The sequence below is a fragment of the Neopelma chrysocephalum genome, unplaced genomic scaffold (genome assembly GCF_003984885.1).
Source record: "Neopelma chrysocephalum unplaced genomic scaffold, ASM398488v2 Primary Assembly neopelma1_84, whole genome shotgun sequence".
In the NCBI taxonomy this organism is placed as follows: Eukaryota; Metazoa; Chordata; class Aves; order Passeriformes; family Pipridae; genus Neopelma; species Neopelma chrysocephalum.
In genome coordinates, this window is record NW_020897746.1 from 1,321,959 (window position 1) to 1,340,058 (window position 18,100).

General features: G+C 43.9%; 1 protein-coding gene across 4 annotated transcripts in view; it reads right to left on the bottom strand.

The window, feature by feature from the left end:
• MYH10 (myosin heavy chain 10) overlaps positions 1-18,100 on the bottom strand; it is a 99,235-nt gene that overhangs the window by 5,631 nt on the left and 75,504 nt on the right. For all 4 annotated transcript variants that reach the window (XM_027691973.1, XM_027691976.1, XM_027691974.1 and 1 more), the window contains 20 exons: positions 17,705-17,826; positions 17,316-17,385; positions 17,056-17,216; positions 16,367-16,475; positions 16,154-16,285; positions 15,063-15,269; positions 14,055-14,192; positions 13,443-13,566; positions 10,996-11,167; positions 9,951-10,163; positions 9,708-9,852; positions 8,460-8,666; positions 7,362-7,466; positions 6,143-6,295; positions 5,572-5,820; positions 4,816-5,028; positions 3,570-3,782; positions 2,213-2,374; positions 1,455-1,583; positions 157-245 (listed from right to left, as the gene is read on the bottom strand). In XM_027691973.1, coding sequence (XP_027547774.1) covers positions 157-245; positions 1,455-1,583; positions 2,213-2,374; positions 3,570-3,782; positions 4,816-5,028; positions 5,572-5,820; positions 6,143-6,295; positions 7,362-7,466; positions 8,460-8,666; positions 9,708-9,852; positions 9,951-10,163; positions 10,996-11,167; positions 13,443-13,566; positions 14,055-14,192; positions 15,063-15,269; positions 16,154-16,285; positions 16,367-16,475; positions 17,056-17,216; positions 17,316-17,385; positions 17,705-17,826 — 3,113 coding nt within the window. The remainder of the gene's footprint in view (positions 1-156; positions 246-1,454; positions 1,584-2,212; positions 2,375-3,569; positions 3,783-4,815; positions 5,029-5,571; positions 5,821-6,142; positions 6,296-7,361; positions 7,467-8,459; positions 8,667-9,707; positions 9,853-9,950; positions 10,164-10,995; positions 11,168-13,442; positions 13,567-14,054; positions 14,193-15,062; positions 15,270-16,153; positions 16,286-16,366; positions 16,476-17,055; positions 17,217-17,315; positions 17,386-17,704; positions 17,827-18,100) is intronic.

The window sequence follows — 18,100 nt, forward strand, 5'->3', positions numbered from 1 at the left end:
TTCTGATACTTTAGAAACAAATCATCAGGAGAAGCAACTGTGTCAGTAACTCTCTTCATCACAACGAGGAGTTTTTATCCTGCAGCCTGGCAGCACAGCATTTGTGAGCCCCAGAGCAGGGCTGCTGTTCCTGCAGCTCTGCAGTTGCTGACTCACTTTCCCGAAGCGCTGTTCGCAATCTCGTCCGCCAGCTCGTCCCGCTCCTGCTCCGCGTGGCGACGGGCTCGCTCCGACGCAGCAAACTCCTGGGAAGGGTTAGCAAAACATCCATTACAGCCTCAGGAATCTCAAATCTTCTGCAAACCATTCAGCCTTATAATAACTTCCAGGAGATGCTGTGAAGTGGGATATCCCTGAGGGATTTTAATGGATAAGCAGAAGCAACAGCTGCGGAAGTCAGGATACAGCAGCTTGACATTCCAAGCCTCCCACTGCCATCTGACTGCAGTGCAGTTACTTCTCCCCATCCCTGAAATGTTCCCCATACACAGCAAAGGAAAAAAATCTTTGAAGATCAGATTCAAGCCCTCAGCAGCAGGAAAAACCACCCTGGCAATGCTCTAACAGACCCATTCAGTGTAAAGGGGGCACTAAGGTAACAAATGGTTTAGGATCTTACAGAGCACACAGCAAGAATACAAGGAAAGAGTAAAAACCAAAAAGCTTCAGCACAACAGTATAAACAGCAGTGAACCTCATATTATAAATCTGCATCAAGTGGCAGAAACACCCAAGCATTTGCTAAGAAGGACAATTAAATGCCTGACTGATTGTCTGAAGGCCACAAAGTCCACCTGGAGAAGCTCCAGTCAGTGGTGGGTTGTCTCAAATAGACCCCAATGACAGTGTAGTGAATCTGGGCAACTACTTCAAGCTTTGACCTGTAGTTAATTCAGATAAAAGAGAGGCCCAAGGCAACCCTGCTGATGTCTGACCTTGTGGCAGACCAGGGAGAGAAATGGGGAGATCAGAGAGATGTAACAAGACCTGAAGCTCTGCAGAATTGCCAATAATGAGGGCAAACATGGCTGTGAGAGAAAGGGATGAGGACCAGAGAGGGCAGAGGGATAAACCTCCACATACTCTAATGGTCCGCTGAGATACTAGAGAGATTTTTTGGGCTTTATATAATTCCAATAATAACTTTTAATTTCCAGTAATCAGTTCCAGTCCTGACACTGTGCACTGCATCTTTCAGAGACTCTCAGAAACACCTGCCAAATTGTAGAGAACTGTGTTTAAGCAGTAGGAAAGTTTTCCTGCTACCACAACTTTTCAGTCCAGTCTCCTAAAATGATTCCTACAAAGCTGTAAGGACTTCACTGATGACTTGGAGCAAGGAGAACAAGAGAGTTCTCCTGGCCCATTTCTCTGTTCAATTCACTGGATTGATTTTTACTTTTTCTAGTCTCTGATCTAGCAAGAAAAACAAATCCCTTGGATTTCGAGCTCACCTCTTGGAGTTGGAGTATTTCTGCTTCAAGACCCTTGAGTTTCTTTTCACTCTCTTTGGACTGGGCAAAGATCTCATCCCTGGATGCACGGGCCTCCTCCAGCTCCCGCTGGTAGTCCTTCATCTGAGCCTGCAGTTGGAAAGCAGGGTAAGGAAAAGCTGCACTAGGACAATCACAACATCTGTTAGCAGCTCTGAAGCATTTTAGCCTTCAAGATATAAGGCCTTCCTCTCAAAGTGGCTTCATTCCACTTGAATGCATTTCCAGTTCTTACGTCACAGGAAAACTTCATTTTCTCAACTTTCCATCCCTCAATTCCTTGCCAGAAATATTACATTCTTAAGACTTCACCTCATTTCACAGAATCAGAGTGGAATCTTAGAATGGCCTGGGGTGGAATGGACCTCAAAGCCCATCCAGTCCCACCCCCTGCCATGGGCAGGGACACCTTCCACTAGCCCAGGTTGCTCCAAGCCCCGTCCAACCTGGCCTTGGACATTTCCAGGGATGTCAAAAGTGTTTCTGCCTGTGGCAGAGGGCTTTGGAACAAGATGAGCTTCCAATCCAAACCATTCCAGGATTCTATAAAAGGATGAGAGGAGTTTTGAGCAGGGGATAAGTCCAGGCCAGATACCATTTGACACATCAGTGGAGTCTGATCCTCGTTTTGCCTTCAAGCTCCAGATGCACTGAATGAAAAGCAACACCCTGGGCCGTGTCCCAGGACAAGAAACAGCTCCATTATCCAATGTGCCCACCTGGAGCTTCCTCAGCTGTTTGATGGCTTCATCCCGAGCCTTGTTTGCAGCCTCTATCTGCCCTTCCAGGTCCTTCAGGTCCATCTCCATTTTCTTCTTGGCAGCCACAGCCAGCGCCCGCTGCTTCCGCTCGTCCTCCAGCTCCGCCTCCAGCTCCCGCACCTGTGGGACCAAGGCAGGGAACAGGCTCAGTCCTGCAGGAGCAAACAACCCTCAACCAGGGGCTGGGGACTCCAAAGGGCCTGGACAGAGCAGGGTTAACACCACTCCACGGGAAAAGGCCATGGAAGGCACTGCAGATGGCAAGACCAAATCCCCAAATTGGAAGGAGAGAGGTCTGAAGTGGCCAAGTGGAAAACGAAAGGTAAAACTCAGCACCTGAAGTATTTCCATTCCAGTCCCTTGCCCAGAACACCCACCCACCATTAGGGGTGGCTCTAGGGCAGATGCTACTAATTCTGATGGAAAATAAAATGTAAAATCACCTCATTTTCTCAAGAAAACAATAAAACCATTCCCTTTGAACAGTTGTGCTACTGGCATTTATACACCAACAACTTTTCCCAAAACATAACAAAAGTGAGTGTAGGCAGCAAGTGAACACAGACTGAACCAAATCTATACAAAAATAAAACAGGTTACCAACATGAAAGAATATATTTTGGTTTGAAGGCAATCTCCCTCCTTGTGCAGGGTCAGGAGCTCTTGTCCAGTGCAGGATAAAAGCAATTGTGCATTGCAGTGAACTTCAAAACCTCTCCAGGCAATGTTTATACCCCTCTATTGGTGATTCTCAGTAACTGTATATTTTTGTTTTCTTGAAATATTGTGTGTTTTATTCCTCAACACTTAATGTTAATCTAGAACTATCTTCTCCTACAACCATGACATTCTAAAGTAATTTCTTGAGTCTCTTCTGGCCTGCTCTGTGTTATTAGAATTCTCAAGTCTAGCAAACCTGGAAGCTCTGCCACAATTTTCATTTAGGAAACTGTTCACTTAATTACAGTTCCTGAATCTATCTCAGCATCCATGTATTTGTTCCTGGACATGAGAGGACTGGCTTGAAAGTGTAAGTAACATACCCTTGTCCTTGAAACACACCCAGACAGCAACAGCCAAACCTCTGCCTGCCTGGGGAGTGGTTTTGGAGGCCACCAGCAGCAGCCTGACACAAAGAGTGGCCAACCCTCAGCAAGAACTATTCTATGGTTTGTTAAGATCAGGGCTTGGGATTTCTTAAAGGGTGGAATCTTTAAGCAAAGAGTTTTATTCTTCTGGTAGCACAGAAGGCACAGAGCTTTGGCAAAAGACCCTCACCCCCTTCTGACCACGAAGCACAGTAAAACAGACGTACTTGTTTCACCAGCATCCTCTTCTTCTCTTCATTCTGTTCATCTCTGGCTTGCAGATCTCTGTCAAACTGGGCTTTCATAGCCTGCATGTTCACCTCCAAACGCAGCTTGGCATCTTCTGTGGCCTGCAGTTCATCTTCCAGTTCCTCAAGCTGAGTCCTCATCTCTTCCACCTGTTGCTCCAAGGTTCTCTTTGACTTCTCCAGCTCATGGACCTAAGTGACAAACACTGGTCAGACACTCTTCTTCAGGTACCTCAAATCAGCAATTTCTAACAGCAGAACTGGATGAACTCAGTGCAGTGTATTTTGTGATGTTCTAGGTTGGGCAATGAATCAGAACAGGCAGAGGTATTAGAGAACCCAAGACACATCTGTGCAGGTGAACTGTGCAGTGCTGCAGAAAGAGGAGTGAATAAAAGTAAGCCAGGCAAGCCCTTAAACCCAGTGCAGGTGCCACCAGCCACCGTGGGCAGTGTCCAGGCTTGCTGTGCAGACCTGATGAGGCTGGTGGAGCAGGAACCTGACCTGAGCCACTTGCACCTGAGCCCAGCCTGCACCACCAAGCAAGGCTGAACCACTGAACGGTGCCTGGGGTGAAGCAGAGGCCTCACTCACACCCAGTGCTGTCTCAGTGCAGACTCACTCCCCTTACCCAGGTGTAACAGGCCTGTTACAAGTGTAAATCTGGTTCCTGGAGGAGACAGTGCTGTGGGGCTGTAACAGGGGGAGGGCAGCAAAGGCCCTCAGCGAAGGTCAGGCGGCCTTTGCTGCCTCAGCGGGTGGAGGAGGGAGGACACTGAAGGGTCAGTTCTGTCCTGCCTTTGATTCAACCATGGCCTGGAACTCAGCTTGACCAAAGGTAACAGAAATCCTCATTATCCCTCACTAACATATGAAAAAATACCCCCACCAATATGAAAATTATGAAGTGGCTGCCCCTCCATCTCTGACAGCGGCAACATGTAACCACTTACATTTGGCCACAGTCCCACCTCCATTTATCCAAAAGTGTAAAGCTCACATTTGGAATCCTTCATGCAGAGGGTGAGAATACAACTTCTGAAGAGGCCTGATGCTAATAAGGATCACCCCCTTACTCTGAGCATTAATTCCTCAGCATTTTGGGTCATAAGTCGCCTTTGGAATGACTATCCTTGTGTCACACACACCTCCCCAGCCCCAAAACGGGAATTTTCCCGTGTTGTTCCCAGGTTTATAACAGAACAGGGTGTGCAAACATACTCACATTTTTGCCCACATCATCTTTAGAGCTCATTAAATCTTCCATATCTGCACGCAGCTGCTTGTTCTGTCTTTCAAACTCTTCCTTGGCTTCCAGGGCTTCCTCCAAGGCCCGAGCCAGAGACAGTGCTTTGGTTTCCTTCTCCCTCGCTTCTGCCTCAGCACGATCCCTTTCCTCTGCATATCTGGCAGAAATGTTCTTTTCTTCTGCCAGCATCTGAACAGAAGAAACAATTAATCCATCTCTTAAGCTCTGTAATCAGGTCCTTCCTGCCTCAGGTGTTTCATTCAATGAGTGGTTAATGCTCTAAGTTTAACTGGCCTCCAGAAGCTGTCTAGTCTCTCAGTCTTGATCTAAGTGCCAGTAAGAAAACAGCTACAGCTACTCTGGGATGAGAGGAGGAGAGCAAGCTACTAATCGAGACTAAATAAGTTTCATATTATTTCCATCTTTCAGTCTTCAGATCCTTTCTTAGTCTATCTTAAGGGATTATAATAATACTTGTAAGGCTTTGTTCCAATATAATTTCCTTTTTGTACAGGAAGAGCTTATTACTGGATCTAACAAGTCTCAAAGATGGTGTTTAGCTCACTGAAACTGGAAGTGACAAGTTACTCTTAACAAAGGCCAACTGCTCACCAAAGATTTATCAATAACCACAGCAGTCAGACCCTTCTTTATACAAGGCTTAGTGACAATAAAAACAAGATGCCATTTAAAAATCATGGAAAGCAGCAAGATGGCAGGGAACTGCAGTACCTGATCAAACTTCTTCTGCTTTTTCTCCAGGTTAGAGACGATCTGGCGTTGATGATCCAGATCCACCATCAAGTCATCCAGCTCTTGCTGCAAGCGGTTCTTTGTCTTCTCCAGTTTGTCATAAGCCAGTGCCTTCTCCTCCAGGCGCTGGCTTAAGGACTCCACGTCCTTCAACAACTTCTTCTTGGTTTCCTCCAAGCCTTCAATGGTTCCCAAGTCATCGTCTACCTTTTTCTTGGCATCGGCCAACTGAAATTTAATACAAGAAAGGAATGTCCCTCAGAGCATCACAACAGGGAGAGAAAGGTACGGGGTCCAAAGTGCAAAACCAGGAACAGATGTCATTGGAATCTGAAGGAACACAAAAACTGGGAGCAGGGCAAAGTCCTGCCCACTGCAGGTCATTGTACTCGTTACTGCAATGGAGAAAGACCACGGGATATTTTATTCCCAAATGTGGTCTGGCACGTGTGTGAGTTACATGACGTGTTTCCTGAAGGTGTGGGACCCCAATTCATCTCACCTGGGGTGTGCAGGCCTGACACAAGTCCTGCCTCTCACAGCAGCTCACCTGTGACTGCAAGGCCAGCATCTGTTTCTCCAAGTTCTTTCTGGCCTCCTCTTCCTCTTCCTGCTGCTCTTGCAGGTTGTTCTTCTCCTCTTCCAGCTGCCTTATCCTGCTGCTGAGGTTGAGTTTCTGGCGGGTTTCCTCCTGAAGCAGCTCCTGTAACACAGGCACAGTCAGAGTTCAGCCTGTTCACTGTGGCAGGAGCTGGCACTTGAAACCTCCAGGATTGCAGATGGAGAGTTTCAGGTTTGATTATTTTTCTCACAGATTTTGGTACAAGGACAAGCTTATGATGACATCTGTAATTTGGGTTTTCAAAAAGACACTGATCATTCATTTGGGGCACACTGAAACCTTTATAAAGCATATTTCTGACCAGGGAATCCATGCCAGGGGCTGTGCTATAAATTAATTTTTCTGTCTTTAAAGGGACGAGCACAGAAAGCACCTTCAAAATATATTTTTCTTCTTTCAGACAAGCATATAGAGCACCTGTTTTAAAACACCTGGGAAGAATATATAGCAACAAACCCTGCAATGGCACCACGCTTCCAAGTTTTTCTGCATTGTTTAAATATAAAGATCAGCTTACAGGCTGCTGTAATGTGGCAGTGGAAACTTCTGCCACAGCAAAAACTAATGGAAGGTGTAACCACCATCCCATCCCCTGTCCCCCATCCTGCTCCTTGTAAACCTCTCCAATTGTGATTAACAGTATTCAGGAGTTTTGTAGTTAAGTGGCCACTTTTATACAGGGAAAACAGAGTATACAGAAGTGATAAATACCTGCAGAAAGCTGAATTTTAAAATTCAGAACCAAAACCTGACAGTTTGAACTTAAACAGTAAGAACTTCTACCCTGTATAAGACCCAGGGTATTGTTCCTCAAGTCTTCCATATACCCCAAGAATATTATTGACTTTAACATTCTACTTGGAAAGGGGTTTTTTATTTGTTTCTTGTCTCCCACACAGACTTAGATATAAAAGAGAAATTGAAAGGCTACCAGCTATCAGGGAGTGAGGCTCAGGTAATGAAAAATTGGTTGCACATGTAGCTGAGCCATCATTATACATCACATTTCACTTCACTTAACAGGAAATGCAGCTTCTACCCACGGGACTTTCCAAACCAGGAATGAAAATGTATTTTCTGTTAGCAGGCAGCATTTCCCTGAGGAACAAAGCTCCAGTGCCAAGTTCAAGCTTTGCTGAACACACACCTGGGTATCCTGAAGCTGAGACTCCAAACTGGCAGCATCCTTGGCAAACTTAATGCCTTTCTTCTCTGCTTCCTCCAGGAGACTGGAGACATTATCCAGCTCATTCTGCAAAGCAAGCAGTGGAAAGGTAACAGTGAGCACTGACTCAAAGCCCACTGGGAGCTGGAAATGCAGAACACAAAACCTCAACAAATTCCAGGCATGGCAAGACAACAGCAGATCCCAAAACAGAGGGATAACCAGCTAAAAATATTGAAGTCTGGCTAGAAACTTCAAGTTGAATGTCAGTCTTGAACTGAAGTGCTCCAACAAAACAAGACTTATCTTATTAGGTTCAGCTACTTAGCACAGCACATTCTGATACCTGCATTCATACTTCAATGCTGTTTTTAATTCTAGGACCATATATTTTATGAAATCATTAATCCAGGGATTACCAGGGTGGCAGCTGGGTTTAAAACATCACTGCAAGAGAAAAGGTTACTGCCAGGTGCCAAGTCTTAGTATTTTAGGCTATGCTACTTTTACATACAGTGAGAGACAGCCTGAAACCCTCCTCCAAAGAGAACTGGGCCATTCTGCTTTTGAAGTACTTTAGCTGGATTTACCTAAAGTACACATTGCTGTGGTTTAAATGTCAGCCATGGCTCAATTTTGCCTGTTTTCTCCATTTCCCAAGAAACTGGGCCTGTACTTGCAATCCCAACCTGCCAAGCTCCCAACTTTGAAGCACAAAAGCAAACTTGTGGCCACCATCGATCAGTACATTTTTGGTTATACTGATGGAAAAGCTCAGCTCAATCTACTCAATTCCACAAGCAAAAAACTTGCAGGCAAGCTGTCAGCAGCTGGGCTTCCCACAGGACTTGCTCTCCAGGATGGAAGTCATTCAAAAGCCATTTCAACTCTCACATAGCCCAGAAAGTTCAGCATTGACATCAGAGTTGTCCAACTCTCTCCACCTGAGGCACATCACCACTTTGAGGCACCTCAAGTCCGTGACTGAGGTGACCTCCCATGTCCCCTACAGGCCATTTCTGCACATGGTTACAGCTTTTAGCTTCTTGCCTGCTTTGCAGCAGTTTAGGACTTCCTTACCTGCAGCTTGTTTGCCTTCTCTGCCAGCTCCACCCTGAGCCTTTCCCCTTCTGTGACCTTTGCAGTCAGCTCTTGGACCTGAGCATCAAGTTTCTTCCTCTTGTGTTCAGACTCTGCCTTGACCTGCTGCAGCACCTTCACTTCACAGGCCAGCTCCTTGTTGTCAGACTCGAGGCCTTGCTTGTTTTTTTCGAGGTTTGCTTTGAACTAGAAAAGACAAAAGAGATTCAATCCTTTGTTACAGGTGACTATTTCCTGCTAAAAACTGTTCTGCAACTCAGGTTTACAAGTTCAAAGATAAATTAAGTGCTCAGCAAGTTGTAAGCAGAGGGAGTGTTTAAAATGCTGCCATGAAACATTCTCTCTGTGTCAGCCAAAGATGAGTTAATGCAAGTTATTCTGCTCTCACACATCACAGGTACCAGCGAGGACCAGGAGACACAAGATGGGATTTGAGTGCTGTAAAATGACTGTTTTAGCAGCACTGTAAGTGGGAAGGAATGTGCCCATTACCAGCTCAGCATGGCTCATCTCACAGAAATAAAAGGGAAGATATGAACCAAAGCTGCCCTGATTTGAGTAGGCAGAGCAGCCTGGAAGTGCAGAACAAAGAACTTCTCAGCACTGCACTGACATTTGTCAAAAACCTTTTCTAAAAAGTAATAATTGGCATATGGGATGTTTAAGTGTGATTCTTACTATACCCCCAGAACTGACATCATCTTGTCACAGGACCCTTTGTGCAGATTGCAGGGTATTTCTCCATTTTTTTATGCTCTCATTGAGAATATTTAATGAATAATGAGCATGCATGAGATCTTCAGGTGAATAAAGCTGGTGAAAATCCAAGTTTAACTGCTACATTTCTCAGTTCAAAATACTAATGAAGCTTGTGAAGTATTCCCAACATAAAAAATATTATTACAGGATATGAACTGTCCACATACATTTGTGAATGACCCAAACTATAATTTCACAAACTAGACACTTCTTTTTTTGGCAGAGTTGGAATAACTGTACTTCTGAACAAGACACTGAAGCTCCATGAGTAGGAGCTGTGTGATCCACGGGTGCCAAGACTGTCTGATAGTTGCAATATTGTCAAACCAGCATGATAAATCTCATCCAGGTGCAATTGTGATGCATGTTTAGAAGACAACTCAGCTCTGCAGGTATCATGGAAGGGACCACACCACCTTTGGTTCTTTTATAAAAAGTCCTGAAGCAGAAAATTCCTTTTCTTCTCACCCTTTTGGCCTGTTCCAGTTGCTCAGAGAGCTCTTCCAGGGCAGTGGCATGCCTCTGCCTGATCTCCTGGATCTGTGCTTCATGGTTTTTGGTTTCCTCTTCAATTGCTTTCTTCAGTTCAGCCACCTCCTGCTCACGTTTTGTCCTAGAGGAAGCACCAAGGGTTAGCAAAAAATCAGCATTTCAGTCTTTTTTTAAAGATGAATTTCAGTGGTGCCTTCTTACACAGACACGTGCTCCTACCTCAGCTCCTGCTGTGCTGCAGTGGTATCCAAAGTATCTTCCAGTTCAGTTTTTAAAGCCTCCAACTCTTCACTTAAATCTCTTTTCTGCTTTTCTGCCTTGTTGCGTGAGGCCTTCTCAGACTCCAGGTCCTCCTGCAGTTCTGCAATTTGGGCCTGCAACTCTCTTATCACTTTCAGTGCATTGTTCTTCTGAACTGCTTCTTCATCACCCCTGGTAAACAGTGGCACAACAATTAATGGTATTTCATCTACTCTCAGAACAATCTATTTAAATTATCTACATAAATGAGAACTTAAATTTTCCATTAGACTAAAACAGACCTTCTAAAAAATCCCAGAATGATTTGGGTTAAGGGACGTTAAAGATCATCAAACTCCACTGCACCCCCTCCATGGGCAGGGACACCTTCCACTAGACCAGGTTGCTCCAAGCCCTGTCCAACCTGGCCTTGGACACTTCCAGGGATAGATAACAGATATTATAGATAAAATCCCACTGTTACTCTCAAGCACAGTGCTGCAGGTTACAGATGCATTCTCAGAATGATCAAGCTTTACTTTACATTCAAATATTCCAATTTTGTAGATCTCAACACTGTCCCAAAAATGTTCCATCTGTACAATTTTCTCTTCCCACAAAACTGCCTACTTAAAAAGAACAAAAAGGATGTTTAGCTCATATCATAACATGTGACTGCAGGACTACCCCAGAAATCCAGACCAAGCCTGTCCTGCTAATCTCTGACAGAACTCCATTAAGGAAAACCCACTAAGAACTACCTGTTTTACCCCTCCTGAGGCTGAATTGTGTGAGACTAAAAAGCTTCCAGAGCCCAAAAACTACTTCACCCTGGTGAAACTTCTGGGTTTTTTTTGCAGCCCTGCAGAGCAAGATGCTGAGAGAGCACTGAATTCCTTTATTTTGCCATGTCTACACACAGCACAGGTGCCTAGAGGTGCTCCAGCACACATGAGAACTGGTCTATGTCCCAACATTCCCAGCTCCAAAGTGCAGCCAAGCAAATTTTGGTTTAAAGCACAACCTGGCCAGAGCAGCCTGCAGCTCCTCCTCTTTCTTGGCCAGCTGGATCTTCAGCTCCTCAATCTGGGCTTGCAGCTCAGCTATTTGGTCCTGCAGGTCTGTTGTTTCACCATCCAGTTTTCTTTTAGCTTTTTCTAATTCCTGGCGGGTCTTCTCCTCCTTTTTTAAGCGCTCTGAGGAAGCAAAGAATGATATTGATAAATAATTTTTTCTCTTGTCACCCTCAGAAGCTTTGGGGGCAGGGCCATGGGGTGGCAGGGAGGGTGGGAAGTTTAATTTATGCTGTCTCAATTCTTTCTCCAGGCTGGGAAAAATGAAACAGCAAAGGAGAACTGTGTGATTTAGTCAGAAAGTCAAGGAAAAGTCTGTGAATGGACAAAAAAAAGTTTGAGCTAAGGGAACAGAAACATAACCTCATCCTGGTAGGAAAGGAGCAGGATCTAACAGAGCAGCTGTCAGGCCAGATAATCACAGACATCAACATTCAAAAATGAAGATAAACTATGGGCTGGAAAGAAATGATGGCTTGTATGGCTCTGGAAGGGCTAGGCCAGACTCCAAAAGGTCTTCTGGAAAATACTACAGCTTAAAGAAAACGTGGATAAACCATTTTTCCAAGTGTCTGTGCCACTAATTCACATCCCAGGGATATTTAGCAAGACTCTGCAACCCAGGGAGCTTCCCCCCAGTAACTTCCTTGTGTAGCCAAGACACTCCTGCCCTGAGGAATTCCTTGTGAAAACCCAAGTGCCACAGCCACCAAACACATTTAGCTGACCTGCCTGGTGTCTGATCAAGACAATTCCTGCCTGAATTGTCCACAGTTACCTAACGAGCAGGGATGGAACAGATTTAAGCCCCAGGAAGGTTTTGCTTAGCAGAGCATTAAAATAATTCTAAATGCATTGGCATAAACTGGAGTTATTACACTTGTTTGACACTTTGTGGATCCCCAGTGCAGGTATTTCTCTCATGCCCTTCCTAAGCCTGCTGCTGGATCAGGATCATGGTCAAGAATCACCTCCTACAGCCACCCAGGGCTATTTGGGATTTTCCAAACACCCTAAAGTAACACTGCTTTTCTCCAAACAGTTTCTCGTTCCAAAAAAAGAGCACTTTTCCCTCTGTTTTTACATTTTGTTCCTGGTCAGTGACAGTTAGAGCAGTGTCACAAGACCCAATTTTGTAACTGAGAAAGTTCCTAGCAAACTGAATTAATTTTTTTCCCCCAAATATCAGTGTCTAGCAGTGCCAAGACTCCAGCAGAGAGACCTTAATGGCTTCTTGAATCATCTCCAAGTGTAAATATCATTTTACTGTGCTTTACTAGCCAAGAAATTGCATGCTTTAAGCTTTAATTTCCATTTCTAAGGTCATCAGTCTTGGAATGGCACAATAACCAAACACATCTGTCAGGTCTCTAGTCCTGATTTAAGCACACAGCTACTCCAGCATTATTTTCCAGTGAGTAAAGCTTACTTAGACCCATCCTCAGGTCTCTGAATACAACTGTTAAAGACAAGGTACATCAATCACTTACTACCCCTATTAGTTCAATACTTTCCTATACTGATAAGGCTTTGCTATTCTTCCATAAGTACATCAGCTTTAAAATATGTAGCAAGACAGGCCATAACACACAAAGTGCAAAAACTATTTCCAAATTAGGGCACAGAGAGCAACTTTGCTTTATATTTTGCAACTTTGACTTGGCAGCTCATTAATGTTGCAAAATATCTATTTACAATAATAAGCAATTTAAAAAAGAAACAATATAAAATGAGGAAAGGTTACATATGGGGCAGGTTTAGCCTGTGACAACACAGGCAAAACAATAAGAAATAAATGGATGAAGAAATGGAACTCTTCACAGAATGGTTTGAGTTGCAAGGGACCTTAAAGCTCATCTTGTCCCAAACTCCTACCATGGGCAGGGACACCTTCCACTAGGCTAGGGTGCTCAATAAAAATAAAGCATGATAAAATAAATAATATATAGAAATATGGTGCAGATAAAGCATTAAGAAAAGCAAAACAATGGAGAATTGCTTATAAAAAAAAAATAAAATATGGGAAGTCTAAGGAATCCTGCTGCCCTTCTTACAGAAACACATGGCTCTGATGTTGGTGTAGAAAAGTGAAGCAACTTCCCAAGATGTTTTTTACCTTGGCACTGATGGATGCAGGGAACAAGGGGAATTTCTAAATTTGTCTATAAATGAAATGGATTCTCAAAAACAAAAACCTGAGGAGTTCAACAGGAGAAAGACTGAGCAGCCAGATGCAACATGTCTTGCAAGAGACACAAATTTCCTTCAAGAATTAGCTCCAAATAACAGCTCTGAAGTATCTCCAGATAAGGCTTTGCTTCCCAGAGCAGAGCAGACACTGCAGACACTGTCCCAAGGGATCCATCCCCTCCCTGCACAATGGCCAGTCAGAACCAACCTTCCAAATCAGTGATCATCATCTCCTGCTTGTTCTTGAGTTTGGCCAAGTTTTTGGCCTTTTCTTCTTCTTCAGCCAGCTGAGAAGAACATTCAGCAATTCGATCCTCCATCAGCTTCTTCTCCTGGTTGGGAGGAAGGGGAAGAACAACTTGTAAAACACCACCTGAAGAGGCCCTGAGCAATGCAAAGAACTGAATGTACAAAACCCACAGAGAGGTCTCTCACAGCACATAGAGATTTCATTTCAAGTGATTATCAATATTAAGGACTGAGTGGAATTGTTTAGAAACACGAACATTTGTTTTCCAAGAGAGACTTGGAATTTAACACCCGGGAGGCCTGGTTTTAGGACAGCATTTGGAAACCTGTTTGCAAAGACAAACAGTAGCTATGATAGTTTCCAGCTCTTGGATTTGGAAGAATCATGAAACTGGAAAGAGTGCATGACAAATAATTCCCTTGGGAATGTCAGTTCAAATGAATCTCCAGTGTCCACAAGTCTTCAGGTGCATATTTTACAGATAATGTAACAGCAGGCTCCAACTGAGAGCTGTCACCTGGCACCACTATTCCCTGGGTGCAGTATCTCCACCAGGCACACTGGTCTCACCTTCAAAAATTTGGAATTTTGGTCCTCCAGCAGTAGGATCTCTTCCTCCATCTTTTTGATCTTTGCCTCAGCTGTCACTTTTTCAAGCTGCAGCTTCTGTCGAGCTCCCTCCTCCTCATCGAGCTGTTCCTCCAGGTCCTGGGAAGAAAAGGCAACTGCATCTGTGCATTTTCCAGGTCATCCATGTGGGAACTTTTTTTTTTTTAACTTAGTGAAAAAGATGAATTATTTTAAAAAGCCACCTGCCCTACCACACACTAAACCCACATTTGCTTTGTTAGATCCATTTACAGCATTGATGATCTGGGAATGAAATTAAGGGGCATGTGATACACATGGAATTTTTTGTGCTCTGTATTTCAGCTTTGGCTGAAATGTGCTGTCTAGGAAACACACACTCATTTCAACAGTCTTTCACCTGTTTGATTCCAATTATAAAATTAAAAAAATTTAATTAATGACAATTATTTTGAGAGACAGGTAAGTTCTCAGGTACTCCCTTTTTCAGGGACCCTGTCATTCAACAGGAAGCCTCTAAATAATATGATTTTCACAAAAAAACCCAACCAAGTAATTTGGAGGAGAGAACATTGTCTGCAGTTTTGTAAAAGTCAAATGAGGAATATTCTTCATGATATTCATTGGATTTCAGTCAAAAAGGAACATTTCTCTCACAAGTGACATCATCTGGTCAGTCTGGTTATTCCTGGTTCCTTCCCTCTCAGAAGCATTTGCTGTCTTTAAAGATCTTTAAAGAATTTAATTCTTAAAAGAATTCTTCTTTAAAGAATTTCTCCTTTAAATACCAACAGGGCATCCTGACTTTTCTTTCTCTCCTCACCCTCATATATCTAGAGACACATGAAGCTCATCAAACTGAACACAGGGAGAGAATTTAAAAATTCAGTTATTCCACTAAGGAGCAAATTCCTCCATGCTGTGAAGGTGCTGAGGGAGCTTCCCCATCCTTAACTGCCCTTTCCCATTTCCAGCTCCTGAGAACCATACCTGAATATGACCCTGCATTTTCTTTTTCTCATTCTGCAGTATTTGGTTTCTTTCCTCTTCTTCCTCAACCCTGGACTCCAAATCATGGAGAATTTCTTCCAACTCTTGTTTTTTGGCAGCCAAGCGAGCTCTCATCTCCTCAGCTTCTGCAAAGAGCTCTGTCTCAGCCTGGAGCTGCTCTGCAAGAATGTTCTTCTCTTCTAGAAGCTGCAAACGTACACAAATGAAGTAAAACTTTAAAAATTGCACTTCCAAATCTCTTGTGAGAGATTATACATATGATAACTACAAAGTTTCTTAAAGGCCAAGTTCTGCTCCAATTTTTGACTCCCTGGTCAACATCCCAAACCAAAGACTGTGAGATGGGATTTTAGCTGCAGTTCAGAAGACACCAGTTGTGGCAGTGGGGCTACAGCAACATTCCCCAGTTTAAGGAACAAATCCCTCTGCACCTCCTCCACCTTCCCTGTTCTACCAGCAGCAAAAAGATGAGGGAAGTGCCCATTTCCTGGACTGTTCCTTGCACTCAGCCTGCAGTGGCAGAGCAGTGCCATGGAACACAGGACTTCTTGCCAGTCCCAATCCCCACCCCTGAGGATACAACTTGTCACTGGCCTCCACTTGAACATCAACCTGTTGACTGCAACTCTTTGGGTGCCACCATCCAGCCCATTCCTTATCCAGTGAGTGTCCAGTTTAGAGACAAGGATGTCATGCTGGACATGCCAAGTGCTTTGCACAGGCCCAGGTAGGTGACATCAGGTGCTCTTCCCTTCTCCACCAACACTGTAACCCCATCATACAAGACCATCAGCTTTGTCCAGTTGTCATAACTGTTTCCCCACTCCTTACCCAGCCCATGCACAGACTGACACTGTTACTGAAGTTCTCCTGTAAACTGGGAAACATGATGTTTAAACTGCACCCCTGCAGGAACAGCTCATGCTGTATCTTCCTATTCCATATTCCTGGTGACTGTGAAAGGACTCAGCTCTCCTGATTCTCAGTGCTTTTGCTCCCCAGTGTCTCCCAACATGGTTCCATGGGATAACTCACGTCCTAGATATCAAATGCTGATCTTAGACACCAACCTGTTGATGTTTCCTTTCCATTTCTTCAAGTTCTGCCTCCACTTTTGTCTGTTTTTCTTTCACCTTCATGAGCTCCTCATCCTTGGCTTGAAGTTCTTCTTCTTGACGAGTGACCTGAAGAAGAGGCTTCACCTGCAAAGATTTGAAAAGAACAAGTGAGAAGCTGCACTCACCTATTTATAGGTGAATATAACAGAAGAGAACATCAGGAACCTTCGTGAAGACTCTCCACCACTGCCAGTGCCTGAGCTTTAAATATGCAGCACAATTCCTCTGCAGGATTTTCAGTGCACTCAGCTGCTGCTGTTTCTTTGCAAATGCCCTGAAAGATAGGCAGAGCAAAAAGTTTGTGTTAAATGCAGCTGATCACATGTCCATGCTTTTAATTTTTAGGTTACCCAACTCTAGAAAACTTGCAGACCATGAAGAGGCTTATTTATAAGTTTCAGTGATTACACTGATTTGAGTTCTCGCTCCTATGAAGAGTCAGAGCAAGAGCTGGAATCACCATTGCAGAAAAACAATTACAAATGCTATTTATTCTTACTTTTAACAGGCTTTTTTCTTAAAAAAGACTAAATCAGGATGGATTTAACACTTTGATTTCAAAAAAGCCGCTTTCCAGAGTATTTCTTGGAACCTCCAGTGGAACAGGAAGAGAGACTTTCTTTGCAGCCACTGTAAAGAGCTGCACGTGTCCCATGAGTGAGGAAAGGAGATATCAAGGAATGAAGGTGCAAATTCTTATTAGGTAAAAACTGACTAATATCCTGGATACAGCTACAGCTTATCAAGCAAGGCACTAAAAAAATCTCTCTTGAAATGGAAGTTTTGATGCACAGCTCCCTATCAGAGAGGCTCAGGAGACCCAAAAGAAGATCCAACCACAAGAGCACACGTACTTCCTGGCCAGGTACCCTCTGCACACTGCCTGGAAGAAGATGATGATGTCTGTGATCTTCAGATCTCTCTCTTCTTCCAAGTGTGCCAAGACACCAGCTCGGAAGAAGATCTTGCTCTGGCCAATTCTGTATAAGTTGGGGTCCAGCTCCAAGGCTCTGATCTAAATGGACAGGTGAGCACATTGTTGTTACACCAAGAGAAGGGCAATTTTTGTTACAACTTTTCAGTGTTTTGCCAACATTTAGGTATAAACACTTACCATACGCTCACAGGCTTGCTTACCATCCATGAAACCTTTTGGAATTGCATTGGGAGTGAGGATCTCATACCTTTAAGGCAAGTGAAAAAGCACTTTTACATTCAACAAGAAGCTGTATTATTTAAAATATAAATGTATAGCATAAGGCTATAGTGACAAGTGCATGGTTAAGGAATTTCTCCAGGAAGTTTTTCCATCAGGTTGTTTCCCCTTCCCCTACTGTCTTTAAAACAAACTTGGAGTATTTAACTGCTTCAAGTTCGACCTCTCACATGGGTTTTGATTTTCTCTGAGTAGGGTTGGGGGAGGAGGGAGGGGTGTGGGGTTTCTTCAGTTATTTAACAAGGAACTTTAGCTCCTAAGAACAAAAAGACTGTTTCTGCTGTTACCTCTGTCTGAATTCCTGGAACACTATCCTGTTTGGAAATCCTTGTCGACAGATCCTTATTCCTTCCAAAACACCGTTGCACCGGAGCTGATCTAGAACCAGATGTGGATCCAGTTTTCCAGCCTGGACAAAACAAAACAAGCTGAGTTTTAGTCTTTCAATTGGTATTAGTGAAAAACTAACTCCTAACTTTTAGTACTGCTCAGAGCTGCAGAGTCAGGCCAGGTGGAAGCTGGACAAGCTATTTGACACACTTGGGGTAACAAAAGCCTGACACCCGACATCCAACTTGTTCCTATTTTTGTTCATCAAGATAAATGGATAACTCCAGAGCACCACCCTAGAGGAAAGCAGACAGTACCACAACATCACTCGACAAGAATATTTGGACATCTAC